Source organism: Carlito syrichta, unplaced genomic scaffold, assembly GCF_000164805.1.
Source record: "Carlito syrichta isolate Samal-C Ts95f unplaced genomic scaffold, Tarsius_syrichta-2.0.1 Scaffold301849, whole genome shotgun sequence".
Taxonomy (NCBI): Eukaryota; Metazoa; Chordata; class Mammalia; order Primates; family Tarsiidae; genus Carlito; species Carlito syrichta.
This window is the reverse complement of record NW_007245945.1, coordinates 76,391-97,746: the sequence shown is the minus strand read 5'-3', so window position 1 is coordinate 97,746 and position 21,356 is coordinate 76,391. Positions and strand designations below refer to the sequence as shown.

Sequence of the window (21,356 nt, the reverse complement as noted above, 5' to 3'; positions counted from 1 at the left end):
GAGACCGGGAGGACCCGCCTGCGCTGACGTGAAGGCTTCATCGTGCACTAGGGCTACTGAGGGCGACCTGCAGGGTGGCGGTTGCGGCCTCCTGGGAAACTGCTGGGAGTGCAGAATCTCAGAGCCACTGAGTAGGAACCTGCAGCTTTTTTTTTTTTTAGATACAGAGTCTCCCTGTGTTGCTCAGGCTGGAGTACAGTGGCACCATCACAGCTCACTGCAGCCTCCAACTCCTGGGCTCAAATGATCTTCCCGCCTCAGCCTCCTGAGTAGCTGGGACTACAGGTGCACACCATGTCCAGCTCTCCATTGTAGAGATGGAGTCTTGCGATGTTGCCCAGGCTGGTCTTGAACTCCTGACCTCCAACGATCGTCCTACCTCAGCCTCCCAAAGTGCTGGGGTGACAGGTGTGCCCTGCCATGCGCGGCCGGGAAGCTGCATCCTAACCAGGCGCTTTGTGGCCATTCAGCTTAAGCAGCTCTGGGTCCTCTTCCCCCCAACGCCCCTGCCAGGCAGCCCCCGACGTGGGCTTCCCTCTCCTCAACCCTTCTCGCTCCGGTGGCCCATCCAGCTCCCTTGAAAACAAAACAGCCCACAGGCCTTTCTGTGGCTTCACTCTCCAACCCTGGTGCCTGCTTCCTGCGCTCTCTGGAGCCTGCTCTGTCAGTCCTGGCCCGCCCCCGCCATGCCCCAGAGCCCCCTGCTGTGAGGTCCCCTTTCCCCTCCCCATGACTGCCCAGACACTGGCCTCTCCTTGGCCCCTGTCAGTGTTTCCCTGGGCCCCTCCTGGCTCTTCTGCATCCCCGGCCTCCCCTGTTCGCCGGGCTCCGTTCTGGAATCTTCCTCTTTGCTCTCGCCTGTGGTGATCTCATCCGCCAGCCCCATCTGTGCACGGAGGCTCAGGAAATCGCACCTCCCGCCTGGGCCTCCCACCTGCGCTCCAGACTCCTCCTTCCAGCTGGCCCAGACTCCCCACTTGGACGTCTCACAGGCACTCAACAATCACCGTCCCAAGTCCCCGCCCCCTCCCAGCCAGGCTTTCCCAACCCAGCAGGGCCAGATCTGCCTTGTGGGTCCAGGCCCAGAGTCTTAGCTTCCCTCTCCCACATCAGCATCCACACCCACCTCCCAGCTGGCTCCGCTTTCCACACACGTCAGAACCCTGGTGACCCCTCTGCCTGGCATCCTGTGTCCATCGGGCTCCCAGGGGGTGGCAACAGCCTCTCCCCGGGGCCTTTGCTCTTGCCCAGTGCTCAAAGTGACCTGCTGAAACACCGGTCGGGGCAACCACCGCCCTGCTCAAGCCCTTGGACGGCTCCCGGCCTCATCCAAGGAGAATGGCCAGAGGGCCCACGGGACATGGCTACCCGACCCCTCAAGCTCCATCCTCTCTCCTCCTCTGTCCTCAACCCCGGCCTCTCTCTCTTGCTGACTCACTTCTGCCACGCAGGCTTCCTGCCCGTCTCCTCGGGGAGATGCAGCTGTGCAGGCCTGGGTGGGCACTGCCAGCTCTGTCTGGAACGTTCTCCCACAGCTTACCTGGTTATTTGCTCGGAGGTCACTGGTACATCCCTCCACCCACCGTTGGCCCCTTCCTGCCTGCTTTATTTTCCTCCCTGCCCTTGTCACCACCCAAGAGATGACATGTCTCCCAAGTTTCTAGCCTACAGTTCCCTTCCCTTCTCTGTTCCTTTATTTTTATTTTTAATTTTATTTTGAGGAGTCTCGCTCTGTTGCCCAGGCTGGAGAGCAGTGATGCAATCACAGCTCACTGCAGCCTCCAACTCTTGGGCCCAAGCGATCCTTCCATCTCAGCCTCCCAAGGAGGCTTAATGCTTCTGAGAAGAAATATTCCTGCCTCGGAGCTGAGCTGCCCCTTGGGCCTTTAAGTCGGCTCCCCAGGTCTCCTGAAGGGCCCTGCCCCACAGTGAGCCCCCGCTCCCTCCAACCTGGGATCCTGCCCTGTCTGTAAACACGCCGTGGTCTCTCTCTCTCTTTTTGGAAAAGCCTACTCTTCCAGTCAATAGCCCTCTTCTTCCTTCTCTTTCCTTCACTATGTCTCAACATGTCCAAGGGACCTGGGTGCCCGCATGGCCCCTGCGTCACCCAGCATTCACTGGGCCCCGACCTCTGGAGAGCAGATCCAACAGCCTTCTCCTACCTCTAACCCACTGTCCTTCCTTCCAGCCGGATTTGAGAAAGCTGTACTGATCATTCCGTCCACATCTTAAAAAGAAAACCCAAACCAATCCTCCGGCCTTGGCCTCCCAAAGTGCTGGGATGCCACCGCGCCCAGCCTTCTCCTGTTTCTGTAGCCCGAGTCTGCTTTTTCCATTCCACATTTCAATTCCTTTTCTCCTGTCTTGTACATACAGTACTCCCTTGTATAATTTTTTTTTGTAATCTGTTCAGTCTTAGTATTGTCTGGCAATTGCACTCCTAGTATATTTGTGCCTCTTTCTAGCAACTTCTGCCCTGACGGACCCTAGCAATACACTTGCCACAGAACTTTTGGGCGCAGCCAACAGCCCTGGCAGAAGTGGGTCTTGGCTGAGGCGTTGGAAATCCCGGTCGAAGTATAGGATGTTCTCTGGGAGGGGAGGCATATGAAGCCTTGGTCAGCAATCAGTGCCCTTGGTCAAATGAGCGACTGCCTCTGGCAGCTGTGTGGAGGCTGGAATGGAGGAGGATGTGTGGCGGAGTGAAGAAGCTATTGCCCTCATGGGCTGGAATGAGAATATGGGAGCTTGAGCAAGGGGTCGTGGGATCAGAGCATCGTCCAGAGGTGGAGCTGGCCGGAGGGGGAGGACCACGCGCCATCCCAGGTTTCCAACTTGGGGGACCCAGTGAGCGGTGGTGCCATCTCTGGGGCAGAAACACAGGCCCATGTGCGGGTGGCTGGGGGGAGGGAAGGGTTTTGGCTACACTGAGCGCGAGAGAGCCTGAGACCACCCCTGAAAAAGCATGCAGAAGGCAGCGGGCAGTGGGGGCGGGGAGGGGTCTGCGGGTGGGCGCAGGCAAGCTGGTTTCAGGAGCAGATGCCGAACAGGGACGAGGCAGAGACGAGCTGGGCACATGCACGTGTAGGGGCAGGGCTGGCAGGGGGACGGCGAAGGACGCACCGGCGAGGAGGCCCAGGGGCGCCCTGGCACCGGCGGCAAGAGTCCAGAGGCCGGAGCGACCAACAAGCCGATGGGAGGGATGGGTAACACAACGGTGGAAAGGACATGACCCGATCGGACATGACCGTCCTGACAGAACGGTCTGCACGGAGCAGCGGGTGGAATGGGAGCATCAAGGGTAGGCTCTTCTAGAAAGAAGGTGCGTGGGAGAGGACACCTGAAGACAGAATGACGACCCGCGGGGCATAGGAGTCAGGGCGAGACGAGACAGTGTGGGGAAGGGGCTGGGCCGGCATCCCGAGCACAGGAAGCCTCAGGGTCATCAACGGCTATCACCACGCATCCAGCACAGGGCAATCTGAGCATTCACCAGGCGCCAGGGCCTGTTCTGGGCCCTGCAGAGACGGTATGTGAGCATGGGGGACGAGAGTCCCCGTCCAGAGGGCTTGCGGTGGTGGGGTGATGGGCAAAATAACAAACTCCAGTCACACGGTGCACGTGCTGACGGTGAACGCCAAGGAGTAAACCGCGGAAAGAAGACAGCAAACGCTGAAGAAGAGAAGATTCCAGATAGGGAGGCCTGGGCAGGCTGCACCGGGCTGACTTTCCCGTGAAGACACTGGGAGGTGAGGAAAGTAACCGTGATCAGGACGTGACAGAGAGACATTAGTTTTGATCATCACTGCCACTAGTATCCTTATGCTGTTACCGAAATATATTGTCCATATCTCTGCTGTTCTCTTTGCTAGTTAATGTTGTTGTAACCACTGCTGTGCCTGGCTGCTGTGTAGTTTTGGCAGTGGCATCTGGTAGCTGAGGTTTATGGTTTATGGTACAAAGGCGTAGGAAATCTGGAAATACTAGGACACAAAGAATAAATATTTTCTTTTGGAGTTGGAGTCTCACTCTGTCACCCAGGCTAGAGGGCAGTGGCACACTCACAGCCATCACAGCCTCCACTTGCTGGGCTCAGGCTATTCTTCCGCCTCAGCCTTCCATGTAGCTGGAACCACAGGCATGTGCCACCATGCCCAGCTAATTTTTTGATTTATTGTAGAGATGAGGTCTCGCCAAGTTGCCCAGGCTGGTCTCGAACCCATGGGCTCAGGCAATCCTCTTATCTCGGCCTCCCAAAGTGCTGGGGTTATAGGTGTGAGCCACCGGGCCCAGCCAAGAGTAACTCTTTAAACATTTAACTTACTACTCTGTGGTGTGTAGGTACCACATTTTCTTCCTCCAGTCCTCCGTTGATGGCACCCAGGTTGGTGCCGTCTTTGCTACTGTAAATAGTGCCGTGATAAATGCATGAATGCAGGGGTCTTTTCAATAGAATGATCTGTGTTCCTCTGGGTAGATGCCCAGTCATGGGGCCACTGGATCGAGTGATCATTCCACTTTCAGCTGCTGGAGAAATCTCCGAACTGCTTTCTGCAATGGCTGAACTAGCTGACACTCCACCAGCAGTGTATGAGCTTTCCCAAAGAACTCGATCTGTCCCGATCACTGGCAGGCTCGCACGAGCAGAAGCAAAGCTACAAATGGGAGCAGGTCATGTTTACAGGAGCTGCAAACAGGAAGCGACTTGGTGGGCAGGACGAGGGGCGGGAGCCACAGCCGGGCTGGTCTCTTGGCCCTACTTGTGTGTACGAAATAAGGCAGCAGAATCTTCAGACCCACAGGGCACCGACGCAGAGATCTCAGATCATCTCCAATCGTTGCAGACAGTGTATTGACTTAGAGGACACAAGACAGGATCCCACCAGAACATTTACATGGTGGCTAGGGACAGGAGCTGCCACCGCCACCTGGGACTAATGAAATTCTCACTCCTGGCCAAGCCCAGCACACACTGAAAACAAGGCAGGCATGCAGCACCTACCTGCGGGCCACACCGAGCCCGGGAACGAAGGCCTGCTTGTGGCTGATGCACGTGATTCTCAGCAAGACTGAGCTGGACTAATAATTCTTTGCAAATCAGAGAATATGATCAAAAAAGCAAAGGAAAAGCCAGGCTCGGTGGCTCAGCCTGTAATCCCGCGCTTTAGGAGGCTGAGGTGAGTGGACTGCCTGAACCTGCGGGTTTGAGACCCGCCTGGGCAACTTGGCGAGACCTCATCTCTACAATCAATCAAAAAGTCAGCCGGGCGTGGTAGCGCGTGCCTGTAATTCTGGCTACTCGGAAGGCTGAGGCGGAAGGATCGCCGGAGCCCAGCAGGTCGAGGCTGCCGTGGCCGGGAGTGGCCACTGCACTCCAGTCTGGGCGACAGAGTGAGACTCTGACTCAAAAAAAAAAAAAAAGCAAAGGAAAAAAGAAAAACACAAAAAGAAAAGAATCTACACACCTGAGGACTCATTCTATCTTTAATCTGGTAAAGAGGCGACGACACGATTCACGGTACATGTGGAGCCTTTCATTCCTTAAAGTCCAAGGTCTCTGTGGGTGGGTGGGTGTGTGGGGGCAGAAAATGCAACTGTGGGTTTTAAGAACAAAGCCCTCCTCTGCAAATGAGGTCAGCGGACAAGCTTTGTCAACATGCCAGCTACATTTTCTAGGTACACTGATGCTCTAAAAGGCCCATACCAAATGTGTCTACTATAGCAAACACAAGCCCTTAAGATGGAAACTTGCATGTGTGTGTGAGTGACAGGGTCTCCCTATCCCCAGACTGGAGTGCAGTGGTGTGATCTCAGCTCACTGCAGCCTGGACCTCCTGGGCTCAGGCAATCCTTCTGCCTCAGCCTCCAGAGAAGCTGGGACTCCAGGTGTGCACCACCATGTGCAGCTGATTTTTTACTTTTATTTTTTGTAGAGATGAGGTCTTGCTATGTTTCCCAGCATGGTCTCAAACTCCTGAGCTGAAGCCACTCTCCTGCCTCGGCCTCCCAAAGTTCTGGGATTATAGGTGTGGGCCATCACGTCTGGCCCAAGATGAAAACTTTATAGCTCAACTAGCAGTGCTTAGAATATATAAAAGTTTTAATGAATTTCTTGTAAATGTCTGTGTAGACAGATCATAAGTATTTCCTTCTTGGCCATGAAAGCAAACACTGAACCATTGCCATGATCAAGTAAAAGCCTATGAAGGAAGAAATTAAACAGGTCAATTATGTTTTCTGGCTCAAGCTGATAGCAATGTATGTCATATGTATCTTTTTAAGTCAGAGTCTCACTCTGTTGCCCAGGTTGGAGTGCAGTGGTAAGCTCATGGCCACCCCAGTGTTGAACTGCTGGGCTCAGGCCATCCTTCTGCCTCAGCTTTCCAAGTAGCTGGAACTACAGGCACACCCACCTCATCTGGCTAATTTTTAAATTTACTGTAGAGATGAGGTCTCACCAAGTTGCCCAGGCTGGTCTCGAACCCCTGGGCTCAGGCAATCCTCTCGCCTTGGCCTCCCAAAGTGCTGGGATCACAGACTTGAGCCACTGCACCTAGCCCATATGTTATATTTTTAATATCATTACCAGTACCTCATCATACAGCAGCTATTAGAAGGCATTTCATAGGTTTATGAAACTATGTTTACCACATTACATTAGGCATGTTAGAGGCTTCTCTAAAGATTCCAGAGACTTTGCTCTATATATGAGGGGGCCCCAAAAAACCAGGATTATCTTTTGGAGGGCAGGCTCCTTATAGCACACTCAGAACTTGTTCCTCCAGATCAAATGTCAAGCAAAGTTTTTATCTGGAAGTCTGGAGAAGGTTGTGTCACGATTTGTGGAAGAAACATTCCAAGCTGTGACAAACAGGTGACTGGTCTTCCATGACAACATACCTGGCATAGTACACTGAGTGTTTGGCAGTTTTTGACTAAAAGCAGCATGACCCCTGTGCCCCACCCTCCCCGTCACCGATCTCGTCCCAAATGACTTACTTTTATTTCCCCAGATGAGAAAGGTCCTCAAAGGGAACATCTTGCTGATGTGGAAGAGGTGAAGTGAAAAACAGCAGAAGCACTTAAGGGCATCAACACTGATGAGTTCAAAGTCTGTCTGAAGTGGTGGGAAAAGCGTCCCAATGGGTGTACTGCAACCAACGGAGAAGACTTGGAAGGTGACTGAAGTTTAAGCACGTAAGAATAAGTACGCACTGTTTTAATAAACAAATTCCTGTTTTTCTGGGTCCCCCCTCATACTTGCCGGCAAAAAATCAATACATATATTGAGAAAGAGTCCAGAGACTGACTTCATTATTGATTCCATTATTTATTTATTTATTTATTTTTGAGTTGGAGTCTCTATTGAGTCGGAGTCTCACTCCATCGCCCGGCTGGAGTGCAGTGGCACGCTCATGGCCACCCCAGCGTTGACCTGCTGGGCTCCGGCGATCCTTCCACCTCAGCCTTCCAAGTAGCCGGAACTACAGGCACGCGCTACCACTCCCGGTTTTTAAAAATTTTTTTATTATAGAGACAAGGTCTCGCCAGGTGGCCCGGGCTAGTCTCAAATGCCTGGGCTCTGGCAGTCCTCTCACCTTGGCCTCCCAAAGTGCTGGGGTTACAGGCTTGAGCCACGGCGCCAGGCCAACTGATTCCATTTTAAGGCTAGAAAATGTGAATTCTGGAGTATGGGAGGATGATCGTGTCAGTCCTGGAGCGAGGAATCTGCCTCCTGGTCCTTGGGAAAGTATGTTGGAGGGCAGGGGCAGGAAGGGACGGGACACTGGCCACCCACCAGTCTCATGGCCTCTGAATGAGTCAAGAAGCAGGATACGGATTACCAGGCACTTTATTTCTCCTTCTAGAGGCGTCCTATGCCAACGCGCCGTGGCAGGAGCGCTAAAGGATGGCTGCATTCTTGGTCAGCTGCTGAGCCATGGTGTCCACTGCGTCTTCGGAATCCTTCAGCCCCGACTGGAGGAGAAACTCGGCACAGGCCACGTGCTGGCTGGCACAGGCCAAGTGCAGGGCTGTGGACAGAGCCACACGGACTCAGTATAGGACCCCGGAGCAATGCTGAGCTTGGGCACTGACTGTGCCCAATAAAAATATCAATTCTTTCAGTGGCTCCCACAATTCATCCCCGTGACTTTACCTACACTAGATCGAATATTATTTTGTTTTTTTGGATATGGGGTCTTGCTCTGTGGCCCAGGCTGGAGTGCAGTGACATGATCAAGGGTCAGTGCAGACTCAAACTTCCGGGCTCCAGTGATGCTCCAGCCTCGGCCTCTTGAACAGCTGGGACTACAGACATGCGCCACCATGTTCGGCTAATTTTTTTTTTGAGTTGGAGTCTCACTCTGTCACCCAGACTGGAGTGCAGTGGCTGCTCCCGGCCACCACAGCCTCAACCTGCTGGACTCCAGCGATCCTTCCGCCTCAGCCTTCCGAGTAGCCAGAATTACAGGCGTGCTACCACGCCCGGCTAATTTTTTGATTTTATTGTAGAGATGAGGTCTTGCCTGCCCAGGCGGGTCTCGAACCCGCGGGCTCGGGCAATCCACTCACTTCAGCCTCCCAAAGGCGTGGGATTACAGGTTGAGCCACCGAGCCCAGCTCTATTTTTAATTTTTTTAGAGATGGGTTCTCGTTTTGTTGCCCAGTGTAGTCTTGAACTCCTGGTCTCAAGTGATCCTCTCACCTCAGCCTCCTGAGTAGCTGAGATCATAGGTATGAGCCACCACGATTAGATCACAGTATTCTTTTTCTTTTTTTTTTTTGAGTCGGAGTCTCACTCTGTTGCCCAGCCTGGAGTTTAGTGGCACACTCCCAGCCACTGCAGCCTCGACCTGCTGGGCTCCAGTGATCTTTCCACCTCAGCCCTCTAAGGAGCCAGAACAATAGGTGTGTGCTACCAAGTTGCCCAGGCTGGTCTCGAACCCGAGGACTAGGCAATTCACTTACCTTAGCCTCCCAAAGAGCTGGGATTACAAGCTGAGTCACTGAGTAGGTTGAAAATAGTATAAAAATAACAAAACCAGTTAAAAAGAATTTAAGAAACTTTTTGGCAAAAGAGCAACATTAATGAGAAACAGAGGCTGGTCCTCTTCACACTTACTCCTGAGTGCCATAGAAACACACTTTAAATGGCATAAGAAAACTTCCTCAAAGTTTTGTGGAATTTGCTTTGTAAGTAAAAATATCACCATAGGCCTGTAATACAGCACTATGGAAGGCTGTGGCAAGAGGAATGATTGAGCCCAGGAGTTTGGGACCAGCCTGGACAACATAGTAAGATCCTGTCTCTACAAAACAGTTGGCTGGGTGTGGTGGTGCATGCCTGTAGTCCAAGCTACTTTGGGAGGCTAAGGTGGAAGGATTGCCTGAGCCCAGGAGGTTGAGGCTGCAGTGGACCATGATTGTGCCACTATACTCCAGCCTGGGTGACAAAGTGAGACCCGACCAAAAAAAAAATCACCATGAAAGAAAAATGCTGACCAATTTTCTTGCTCTGGGTATAGATTTTGTGTGGCAGGTCTATGGCCATACCATCCTGAACGCGCCGATCTCGTCTGAAATTAGTGCTGAAGGTTCCTGGTGTGCTGAGTCCAGACCACCGCTGGCTTGGCTGCCCTGCCTCAAGGAGAAAGCCCATGTTCCCTCTTGGGGTGAGGAGCCGCCGTCTGGCCCTTGGGCGAGCGGTCAGCTACTTGAGAGTGTCTGCGACTCCGTAAAGATCCCTCCAGGCCCTTGCGAGATGGCCTTTGGCTCATATCATAGAATGTTCACCAGAGGGTTTATTCTGAAGTCTAAGTCTAAAGAATGAGCTCTGAGAATATATTGCTGAACTCTACATTTACAAATATATTTTCTAAATATGTGCCAGGGGCTGACGACCTGTGAAGTACTAGCAGACATCTGCACAGTGGAGTCATCATGGATTATGCAGAAAGTGCTTCTACACCACCAATGTTATTAGGGTTTAAAATGATAATAACCCCAGGCCGGGCGCGGTGGCTCACGCCTATAATCCCAGCACTTTGGGAGGCCGCGGTGAGAGGACTGCCTGAGCCCACGGGGTTCGAGACCAGCCTGGGCAACTCGAGACCAGCCTGGGCACGGGGTTCGAGACCAGCCTCGGGACCTCATCTCTACAATAAGTCAAAAAAACCAGCCAGGCGTGATGGTGCATGCCTGTAGTCTAGCGACTTGGAAGGCTGAGGCGGAAGGATCACCTGAGCCCAGCAGGTCGAGGCTGTGGTGACTGGAAGCATGCCACTGCCCTCCAGCCTGGGCGACAGAGTGAGACTCCAACTCAAAAAATTAACAAATACAAATAAATAAACAAATAAATAATATAATAATAACAACCCCAATAGTGTCTGCAGCAGCAGCAACAAGCAAGTGTCATCGTCACCATCATAATGACAACGATAGCTCTAGGGTTTTGCAAACAGAGAAAACGTTACTTTAAGAAAAAGATGCTGAGCTATCAGAAGAAGCATATTAAAAACAACTTTTTTTTGAGACAGGATCTTGTTCTGTTGCCCAGGCTGGAGTGCAGTGGCATGATCATAGCTCACTGCAGCCTCGAACTCCAGGGCTCAAGTGATCCTCCTGCCTCAACCTCCTAAGTAGCTAGAACCACAGGCGTGAGCCACAATGCTCACCTAATATTTTTATTTTTGGTAGAGACAGGGTCTCATGATGTTGTCCAGTCTGGTCTCCAACTCCTGGTCTCAAGCAATCCTCCCACCTTGGCCTCCCAAATCGTTGGGATGAGCCACACCCCTGCCTAAAACCAGCGTTTTAAATATAAAAAAAGTATGTGTACTGTTTATACTCCGTTTCCAGGGAGATATGAAATTACTCCATACCCGATCGATTTCTTTCATCTTTGGTGTTGATATCAGCACCCAGGGATAAGAGAGTCTGAATTGTGCTTCTGTGTCCTTCCTGTGTGTTGAAATAAATGTGTTATCATGTGATGAGGACAAAAGCAAACCTTTACACACAGACTCTAGTACTTTTTCTAAAATAAGACTGCTAAAACAATTTCCATATCCAAAGGAAGACTCACCATATCATTCTCAAGTTCTAGTAGAAGTCACCAAGTATTTTAGTGACATTTAATTATTAGAATATAGACGATCAACTCTGTAGGCCAAATTGTTGACCCAATGCAGCTGGGTTCGTCAGTGCAAACAGTGTAAGTCTTGTGATTTGTACAGAACCCACAATTCCAAGACTTCCCAAGCTCTGCTACAATCTTTAGGGCAGCAATAAGCCAGAAAAGATGGTGACCTCTCATGACAGGAATGTTGAAGACAACACTCAAAAGACTCCTAGCATTTTTTGTTTGTTTCTTTTGCTTTTTTTGGAGATGGGATCTTGCTATGTTGCCCAGGCTGCACTTGAACTCCTGGCCTCAAGCAGTCCTCCTGCCTCAGACTCCCAAAGTGCTGAAATTACAGACAAAAGCCACTTCTAGAATTTGAAACAGCTACTTTTCTAATACAAAATTTTTGCTTATCTTCAATATTTTATACACTGTAAAGCCTGGGACAGGCGATCTCTTACTGTACTTTGAGAGATCTTAACTTCTGAAATCCAATATAAGAATAGAGAGCCAGGGGTTTCATACAGTGGATATTTATGGTTTCACATAACATTATTCCTAAAATTAAAAAAAAAAAAGTGTGTGTATGTATGTGTGTGTTGGGGGGGAGGGCGTAAGAACCAGGCATTGTATGGAGCAAATGTTTTTCTGTTTTTGCCTAGAAACAAAACGAAGGCAGGCTTCTGCCGCAAGGATACAGGGCTTTGGGATCACGAACGTCTCGGGACTTTATCACAGGTGATTCCTTCCACAGAGATGGAAACAAACCAGGCTGTGGAGCTGTCCAGAGCTGGAGAAAGACCAGCCTGGGGGCCTGGGATGCCACCACAAGAAGAAACAAACCTTGGCTGCACAGTGAAGCGCCGTGAGGTGACTTGACGTGGTCCTCGCGTCGACGTCAACGCCGAGTTCAGAGACCAAGAATCGGATGGCTTCGTCCTGCCCGGTGACAGCTGCTCTGTGCAGAGCCTGGGCGCCCAGGCTGTCCTCGGCTGAAAGCGAAGCCTAGTGAACACAGGAGAGAGAGGAGCAAAGTGGGTAAGACAAAGAGAGACCTGGGTCCAGGCACTTACCGAAATGTGGCAAAACGTAGCTGTCTACATACGTCCCTCTGAGCAGAGGCTACGTAGCTTTTGTTTGATTCTCAAAGGACTCCAGGCCTGGTGTGGTTGCTCACACCTGTAATCCCAGCACTTTGGGAGGCTGAGGTGGGAGGATCGCTTGAGGCCAGGATTTCTAGACCAGCCTGGACAACATAGCAAGACCCCAACTCTACAAAATGAAAATGAGTATAGTGGTGCATGCCTGTAGTCCCAGCTACGTGGAAGGCTGAGGCAGGAGGATCGTCGGTGACTGCAATGAGCTATGATCGTGCCATTGCACTCCAGCCTGGGTGACAGACTGAGTACTTAGCTTCTTCTTTTTTTTTTAAAGAAAAGACTTTCAGTATGGGCTCACGCCTATACTCCCAGCACTTTGGGAGGCAGAGGCAAGAGGGTTGAGTTCCAGACCAGCCTAGACAACTTGGCGAGACCTCATCTGTATAATAAATTAAGTGACAGATTAAGACTCCTCCTCAAAACAACAACAACAAAAGACTCTTACTCTCACACGGCCATATTTATGGAACATTAACTTTGATAACTTTGTACATTATATGATTTAATCATTGCAGGAAGCTTTGAAGATATTAGATTTGTCTCCATTTTACAGATGGAAACACAGATGCTTTAAGAGGTCATGAAATCCTGTGGGGTCCTTGGTCCAGCAGGGACTGGCACCCAGGATCTGAAAAGGCTGTGCTCTGCTTATCCTGTGGTCTAGGATTTGTAGGAAGAGCCAAAGGCATAAAACAAAGTGGCCTTTATACCTGGTGTCTTTCGAGGAGCAGCCGGGCTATGTCAACGTGGCCACACTGAATTGCGTCCATGAAGGGGGTGACACCACAGCTGTCCTTGCAATCTGGTTCATAGTGGCACCTAGAGCCCAAACCCCAGAGGAGAGAGCTGAGCGATGCACCGCCTCCAGCCCGGCGGCCAGAGGACACCTGACTACCTGCACATGGCTTGTGTGCTGGACGCACGACTAGTGGCAGTGCAGGGATCTCCCCTCCTACCCTCGGTGTCTGTGTGACCCCGGCCTCCGAGCACACTGACCTTCCCCGGCAAACCCGCTCTCCGCCAGCCTGCCCAGCCCCTTTGACGGCACCTTCTTCTCTCCAGCTTCTTGTGCAGAAGCCTCGAAGCGTTTCCCTCATCCCTCAAGACCCATTAACGACCCACACCTCTTGATTCTGTCGCCAAAATATGTCTGTGCTGGGCGTGGTGGCTCATGCCTATAATCCCTGCACTTTGGAAGGCTGAGGCAGGAAGACTGCTTGAGTCCAGGAGTTTGAGACCAGCCTGGGCAACACAGTGAGACGTTGTCTCTACAAAAAAGTGAAAAACTGAGCCAGGCGTGGTGGCATGCACCTGTAGTCCCAGTTACTAGGGAGGCCGAGGCAGAAGGATCACCTGAGCTCAGATCAAGGCTGTGGTGAGCCGTGATTGTGCCACTGTCCTCCTGCCTGGGCAACAGAGTCAGACTCTGACTCAAAAAATAAAACAAGCGTCTCTCCACCTTTCACGTCCTGGGGCCACATCCACGGCAACAGCCTCCAGTCTCCTCTCTCCCGAAGCCTCCCTGCCGAGCCACTGCCCACAGCGCCTGCGGTCCTCTCTCCATGGTGCGAGCAGGCAAAGTCACGCCTGCTTCCAGCCTCCACTGCTGCCCCTGCACAGAGGATAACTCCTTCAAGCCCAGTGTGACCTCCAAGGGCCACCTGGCAGACCCTGCCTCCGTCTCCAGGCTTCACCCTGAGCTCCTGCAGCCTCGCTGCTCCTGAGTCCCTGCCGAGTCCTGCACTGGGAGCAGCACTGCCCGCTGCTCTCATTCCGTGCCACCTCTCACCCTGAACGTGACCCTGACGGAGGCCTTTCCTCATCCCACGCTGCCTCCGCCCTGGCAGTGTCCTGTCTGTGTCCTCGGCAGGGTCGCTGTGGTTGGCAATGATGTGATATTCACTGCAGGACGAGGCCGCCACACAAGCCTCAGGCTCCCTCAGAAGGGGCTGCCTGTTCATCCCCAGGAACCCAACACACAGGAGGGAAGGTGTTTCTCGAATGAAGGGAGGAATATTAACGAACGTGCAGCCTGCAGGTGCGTTCCCACGAGTGCCAGGCGAGTCGGACACAGCAGTGCTTCCGCCCGGCGGGCCGTACCTCCCCTTCCCTCCTCTTCCCAGCGATTCTCCCAGGTGGTCTCTCCCCTCTTCTGGCTTCAATCCCTGCCTCCACGTCCGCGAGCCCCATGTCTCTCTCTCGCTCGGCCCATCTGTGTCTAACTGGCTGCTCGCGTCATGTCTGGGACCACGCACAGGGGCGTGAACTCATGTCCGGAGGTGAAACGGGCGCCCCCTGCTCTCACGTCCCGCTCCTCCTCCACGTCTGGGACCTGAGGAGTGGCACCAGCCCCACCGCCAGGGCTCGATACCGGCCGTCATCCTCGACTTCCCCTCCTGCCTCAGCCCCCTCAGCACCCAGTAAGGACTGCTCGCCTGGCCCTGTGGATCCCCCACCTTCAGCGTGCCCCAACCTTCTGCCTCCTCCCTGGTCGCTTCCCCAGTCCAGCTTCCAAGATTCCTCTCCAGGCTTGCAGGAGCCCCCAGTGGCATCACGGCTCACCCTGCCCCCTCCAATCCAGCCTCTATTTTGCCTCAGAAGGATTCAGGATCTTGGAAAACTGCAAAAAAAAATTTTTTTTTGATACAGCGTCTTGCTCTGTCACCCAGGCTGGAGTACAGTGGTGTAATCATAGCTCACTGCAGCCTTGAACTCCTGGGCTCAAGTGATCCTCCCACCTCAGCCTCCCTCCCAGGTAGCCGGGACTACAGGTGTGTGTCACCATGATCAACTTAAACATTTTTTTTTTGTAGAGACAAGGTCTTGTTATGTTGCCCAGGCCAGAAAAACTACAAATTTCTTATTACCCCTCTGCTTAAAACCTCTCAATGACCTAAAAAAAAATCACTCCCCTCTCCCCCTCCCCGAGATGGGGTCTTCCTATGATGCCCAGGATAAACTTGATCTCCTGGGCGCAAGCGATCCTCTCACCTCAGCCTCCTAAGTAGCTGGGACTACAGCGTGTTCTGGAACTACAGGCATGCGCCACTGCACCCAGCTTTGGCGGCTCCCTGAGTGCTCAGAACAAAGTCTGCAGCCCTCACCATGGTCTACAGCTTCCAGTCTTCCTTCCACTGTTCAGGCTCCAGCACATCCTGGACTTTTCTCAGTTTCTCAGGCACTCGAGGCCTTCTCCTGGCTCAAAGTGTCCCCCGGTGCTTCTCCTTTGTCTGGAAGGCTCCTGGCTCCCCCTTTCTATCCCTCTTCAGGTCCTAGTGTCACCGTTGCTGGCGCTAAGATTCCTGACTCCCGGTCCAAGGTGGGTCTTGGTGTGACGAGCTCCCAGGGCCCCGCAGTTCCCAGAACACTCATCAGCCTCCCAGCACCTGTTCCTAATGTGGCTTCCTGCTAGCCTGTGAGCTCCAGGTGGGCAGAGACCACATCTATCTCACTTCTGCTGGAGCGCCTGCACCTGACACAGGGCTCAGTTTTCATCAGGCACCGGTTGGATGTGTAAATGATCAGTGAATAAACAGGGAAAGAATGCTGGGTGCCACAGCTCACACCTGTAATCCCAGCACTTTGGGAGGCTGACGGGAGGATCATTTGAGCCCAGGAGTTCGAGACCAGCCTGGGCAATATAGTGAGACTCTGTCTTTATAAAAAATAAAAAATTCAGTCAGGTGTGGTGGCATGCACCTGTAGTCTCAACTCCTCGGGAGGCTGAGGTGGGATGATCGCCTGAGCCCAGGAGGTTGAGACCAGCCTGGGCAACACAGCGAGACCTTGTCTTTATAAAAAATAAAAAAATTCAGCCAGATATGGTGGCGTGTGCCTGTAGTTGCAGCTACTTGGGAGGCTGAGGCGGAAAGATCACCTGAGCCCACGAATTCGAGGCTGCAGTAATCACGAGGTGACTGTGACTGTGCCACTGCACTCCAGCCTAGGTGACAGAGTGAGACTCTGACTCAAATACAAATAGATAAATAAATAATAGGGAAATGGACAATTTTGCCACTAAAAATGCATTTTTCCATATGCGTGTTGGCTATTTTGCTTTATCTTTTTCATCTGCTTCATTGATTTTCTTTTGAAAGCTTAGTTTCTTCCTCATTGAGTCCTTTATGTAGCTCTGACACTGACTGTCGCGATTATCATGTCATTTGCTGTGTTGGTCTTACCTCTTAAGAAGCACCTTGACTGCCTCTAAATGGCCATGCAGGGCTGCAGGAGAGAGCTGAGAATTAGAGCCGTTTTCAGTAACATGCCACTCTCCCCAGGCTCTGCTCTCTGCCCCTCTTATTGTTATAACTTATAGGAAGGAATTAAATAAGGTGCCCTGTCACTGCCCCGGAAACATAAATATGGAACTGAATCTGGTGACAAACAGTAATGTTTTCAGCCAGGCTTGGTGGCTCCCACCTGTAATCCCAGCACTTTGGGAGACCGAGCAGGAGGATCGCTTGAGGCCAGGATTTTGAGACCAGCCCGGGCAACATAAAAAGACTCCGCTGTGAAAATGAATAGATAAGTAAAAATAATGTTTCTCTTAACATGTACACAGCTGACACCTGACCATCTTTTTTCCTTCTGAGCTGGGGGTCTCACTCTGTCATCCAAGCTGGAGTGCAGTGGCACAGTCACTGCTCGCCGCAGCCTTGTTCTCCTGGGCTCAGGCGACCCTCCCGCCTCAGAGAGCTGGGACGACAAGCACATGCCACCCTACCCGGGTAATTTTTTAACCTTTTTGGTAGACACGAGGTCTGGTTTTGCTGCCAGGCTGGTCTCAAGCTCCTGGGCTCAAGCGACCCCCCTGCCTTGGCCTCCCAGAGCATGAGGGCAGCAGGTGTGAGCCATCACGCCCGGTTGCTCGCCTCATCTTCACGAGTGCTTTCATGGGAAACTTTCCGTCCTAACCCTGTCTCCATCCTTTTGTGCTGGAGACCGAGCCAGCCTGTTGTTGCCGAGGAAACACAAAACACTGTCATCGTGATCCACGACAAAACAGCTGGGAACTTAATTCTCCCACTAAAAATAACTATACTCAGCATGAAAGATTTGGACTGCCTGTCCTCCATGCTTTGGGGTGAATGACAGGGTGCTGACTATTTCTCCAAGGGATCTGGGGGTGGTGGGAAGAGCTGGTCAAACAATCGTGAGCTAGAGAAAAGTTGTTCTACTGACTTATAGAGCTTTTAAAAGGATTCCCTGGCCCCTAACGACAGCTGTGGCGAGAGTGTGAGTGTGTATTTCCTGATGCCATCACGTCACAGGCATTGAACTTCAGAGATACTAGGACCTGTGTCCTACGCACTACCTAGAAGGCTCAAAGTTGTTTTCTGAATTTCTTGATCTGATCCCTTGAGCTCCTTACCATCCACTTCTTCTGACATCACAGTGATTTTCCTTTTTACTTATTTATTTAGAGATGGGGTCTTGCTCTGTCACCCAGGCTGGAATACAGTGGCAAGGTCATAGCTCAATGCCACCTCAAACTCCTGGGCTTGAGTGATCCTCCAGCTTCAGCCTCCTGAGGAGCAGGGACTACAGGAGCATGCCACCATGCCTGGCTAATTTTTGTAAAATTACTTTTTTACTAATTTAAAATAAGTTATGAATAGGTAATTCAAAATTAAGAATCACTACTCTGAATAATGGAAATCTTACCCTATATTTATATTTGACATTATTGGGCCCACGTATTTAATTATAAACATCTATATTTACTTAAATATAAAGCACTATGGTAGGTGTTACTCAGGACATGAGGAAATACAGTCTCTTTCCCTCCTGCCTTTAATAATAACAATGTGAAAATCACAGGCTGGGCACGGTGGCTTATGCCTGTAATCCCAGTACTTTGGGAGGGAGAGGCAAGAGGACTGCCTGAGTTCAGGAGTTCAAGATCAGCCTGAGTAACATGGCGAGACCTCATCTCTATAATAAATCAAGAAAAATTAGCTGGGTTTGGTGGCTCAGCCTGTAATCCCACGCTTTGGGAGGCTGAGGTGAGTGGATTGCTTGAGCCCGTGGGTTTGAGACCCACCTGGGCAACTTGGCGAGACCTCATCTCTACAGTAAATCAAAATATTAGCCAGGCATGGTAGTGCGCGCCTATAGTTCCAGCTACTTGGAAGGCTGAGGCAGAAGGATCGCCGGAGCCCAGCAGGTCAAGGTTGCCGTGGCCGGGAGTGTGCTACTGCACTCCAGTCTGGGCGACAGAGTGAGACTCCAACTCAAAAAAAAAAAAATGCCGGGCATGGTGGCACATGCCTGTAGTTCCAGCTACTAGGAAGGTTGAGGCAGAAGGATTGCCTGAGCCCAGCAGGTCAAGTCTGCAGTGGCTGTGAAAGCGTGCCACTGCACTCTAGTCTGGGAGCCAGAGTGAGACTCTCGACTCCAAAAAAAAAAAAGAAAGAAAATCACAAAGAAAACCGCGGCAACCAGTTTTTGTGACCACCATGTGCCAAGAACTGTCTAAGGGACTGACATCTATCATGCTCCTTCAATCCTGTAACGATCCTGTGACACAGGCTCATGGCCATCATTGTTTTGCTCGTGGGGAAACTCGTTCAAGAGAGAGCGGTTTCCTTGCCCAAGGTCAAAGATTTCGTAAGGAACCGAACCAGCTCACCAGCTAACTGCCTAGGGAGGAGAAGACAGCGCCACGTGGAAAATGAACCAACACAAGAGGCGCATGCTCGCCGCTGGCTTTAGAAGCTGACTGCATGCCTCAGGGCTCCTGGATGCCCTTATTCCCTGCCCCGCTTCCCAGAATCCTCACTTCCCTGCGGGTGACTCTAGCAGGATGAGGCTCGCGGTGCTGGGTGGAGCGGCCGCACCCGTGGGCCCGCCCGCCTGTGGAGTATACCTGCGGTGTGCAAAGGCGTTCTTCGGATGTTGCTCTCCGTCTTCCAGGCCTCTGGGCAGACAGTGAGCAGGAACTCGAGGATCAGAGGGTCGCCCTCGCGACTGGCGATGTGGAAACTGTTCCAGCCATCTTTGTTTTTCAGGAGGGGGTTGGCGCCGTGTTCCACGAGGTCCTGGACCACTTCGAGGTTCTTCCTCGTGCAGGCCATCATCAGAGGCGTCCTAAGGTCAAGCAGGACAAGCTGTCAGACAGAGGCAGCCATGACACAGGAGCAAGGGGTCAGGTCTTCAGAACATGCACAACCTGGGCACAGATGGGAAACCTAGAGGATTCAGGGGTCTGGGAGGCAGGAGAACAGCTCTGATGGGTGACTTCTGAGCCTGCTGGGAGGACGCTGAGAGACATAACAAGGGGAAAGTGATTGTGACAAAGGTGCACCTCCAGGGGCCCTGGGAGGCAGAGGCATTTGTGAGCTAGCTCCCAGGAAAACAGGGAACTGGGCAGAGCTAATAAACCCAGACAACCTTCAGCACACAACCAGGTCTATCCCACCACCTCAGTAGGGGAGGGCGTGCTTTACTTAACTACATGGTAGGGTGCAATTGCTCACATTGTCATCTCAGCACTTTGGTAGGCAGAGGCAAGAGGGGTGCCTGAGCCCAGGTGTTCGAGACCAGCCTGGCAAGACTTCATGTCTACCATAAAAAAAAAAAAAAAAAGTATCACGAACAGCCTGGGCAACTTGGCGAGACCTTGTCTTTACAATAAATCAGAAAATTAGCGTGACACGGTAGCACGCACCTGTAGTTCCGGCTACTTGGAAGGCTAAGGTGGAAGGCCCGCCTGAGCCCAGTGGGTCAATGCTGAGGTGGCCATGAGTGTGCCACTGGACTCCAGCCTGGGCAAACAAAAATAATAAAAAAGCAGCCAGGCGTGGTGGCATGTGCCTGTGGTTCCAGCTACTTGAAGGCTTAGGCAGAAGGATCACCTGAGCACAGCAGAGGGAGGCTGCAGGGGCTGTGAGCGTGCCCCTGTGCTCCAGCCTGGGCAAGAGGATGAGACTCCAACTCAAAAATATTTAACTATATGGCTCCCTCGTTTTATTTATATCAGATCAAGAATCACTTTAAGGCAGGAACTTAATTTGTTCCTGAACCTTGAGAGGGTCATAACCCACCAGAGTACTAAAAACAGTGTCAATCTAGCAATCAAAATGCAACTGGTTTGTGAGATGGTACAGTATGAGTGTCTGGACTGTAGTGGTGGCTACATGACACAAGGCTACACGCAAGTGATAAGCCACACACTCTGCTACACGCCCATACGACAAATGAAGATGAATAAGGGCAGGGACTGTGTCAACGTCAATCAAAACAGTGCAACTGGTACAGCAGTGACTTGGCTTGAAGTCCTCATCACATCCCGAGGCTATGTGTAGAACACACAATTCACTGCTTGCTGTATTCTAGTTTTTTGAGTTGGAATCTCACCGTCTCCCAGGCTGGAGTAGAGTGGCACAATCACGGCTCAGGGCAGCCGAGACCTCCTGGGCTCAAGCAATCCTTCCGCCCCAGCCTCCAGAGGGGCTGGAACTACAGGGGCCGGCCATCACACCTGGCTAAGGGTCTCAATAGGTTGCCTAGGCTGGTCTCCAACTCCCGGGCTCAAGCAGTCCTCCCTTCTCGGCCTCCCAAAGTGCTAGGCTTGCAGGTACCAGCCGCCGCATCCGGCCTGTTTGATGATATTCTCTACTTTATCTGCCCTACCGAGGGAAGCGACCGTCCTGACCACTTAGCCCACAAGGGCAGGAACCACGGGCTCTGTGGATTATCCGCGCTACAGAACGCTGGGCAGGACGACCCTGCCCCTGAACAGGCCTGGGCGAGAACCAGGCCCCGGGAAAGCTACGGTTTCCGAGGCGAGGGAGGAGTACACGAAACACCCCGGTCCTGTGGGGGGTGGGCGCGGGGCGGTGTCCCGACCCCGCCACCTACCAGTCGGCCTTCTTCAGGCAGTCGACCGCCGCCCCGCGCCCCAGCAGGTAGCGCACGCAGTCCGGGTGGCCCATGGAGGCGGCCTCGTGCAGAGGCCGCTTGTAGTCCCGGTTGGCGGCCTCGATGTCCAGGCCCCAGGCCTCGGCCAGATAGGCCAGGACGTCCCGGCGCCCGTGGCGCGCGGCGCAGTGCAGGAGCGTGTCCCC

The 21,356-nt window shown here is 52.3% G+C and overlaps 1 protein-coding gene across 1 annotated transcript in view; it reads right to left on the bottom strand.

Moving 5' to 3' along the window:
* Window positions 1-7,834: 7,834 nt before the first annotated feature.
* Window positions 7,835-21,356, bottom strand: part of ANKRD16 (ankyrin repeat domain 16) — a 16,355-nt gene continuing 2,833 nt past the window's right edge. Inside the window, exons 2-8 of the mRNA XM_008055417.1 lie at window positions 21,151-21,356; window positions 19,157-19,377; window positions 16,467-16,509; window positions 12,996-13,104; window positions 11,969-12,130; window positions 10,884-10,962; window positions 7,835-8,033 (exon numbers count right to left, since the gene is read on the bottom strand). Coding sequence (XP_008053608.1) covers window positions 7,903-8,033; window positions 10,884-10,962; window positions 11,969-12,130; window positions 12,996-13,104; window positions 16,467-16,509; window positions 19,157-19,377; window positions 21,151-21,356 — 951 coding nt within the window. The 3' untranslated portion in view covers window positions 7,835-7,902. The remainder of the gene's footprint in view (window positions 8,034-10,883; window positions 10,963-11,968; window positions 12,131-12,995; window positions 13,105-16,466; window positions 16,510-19,156; window positions 19,378-21,150) is intronic.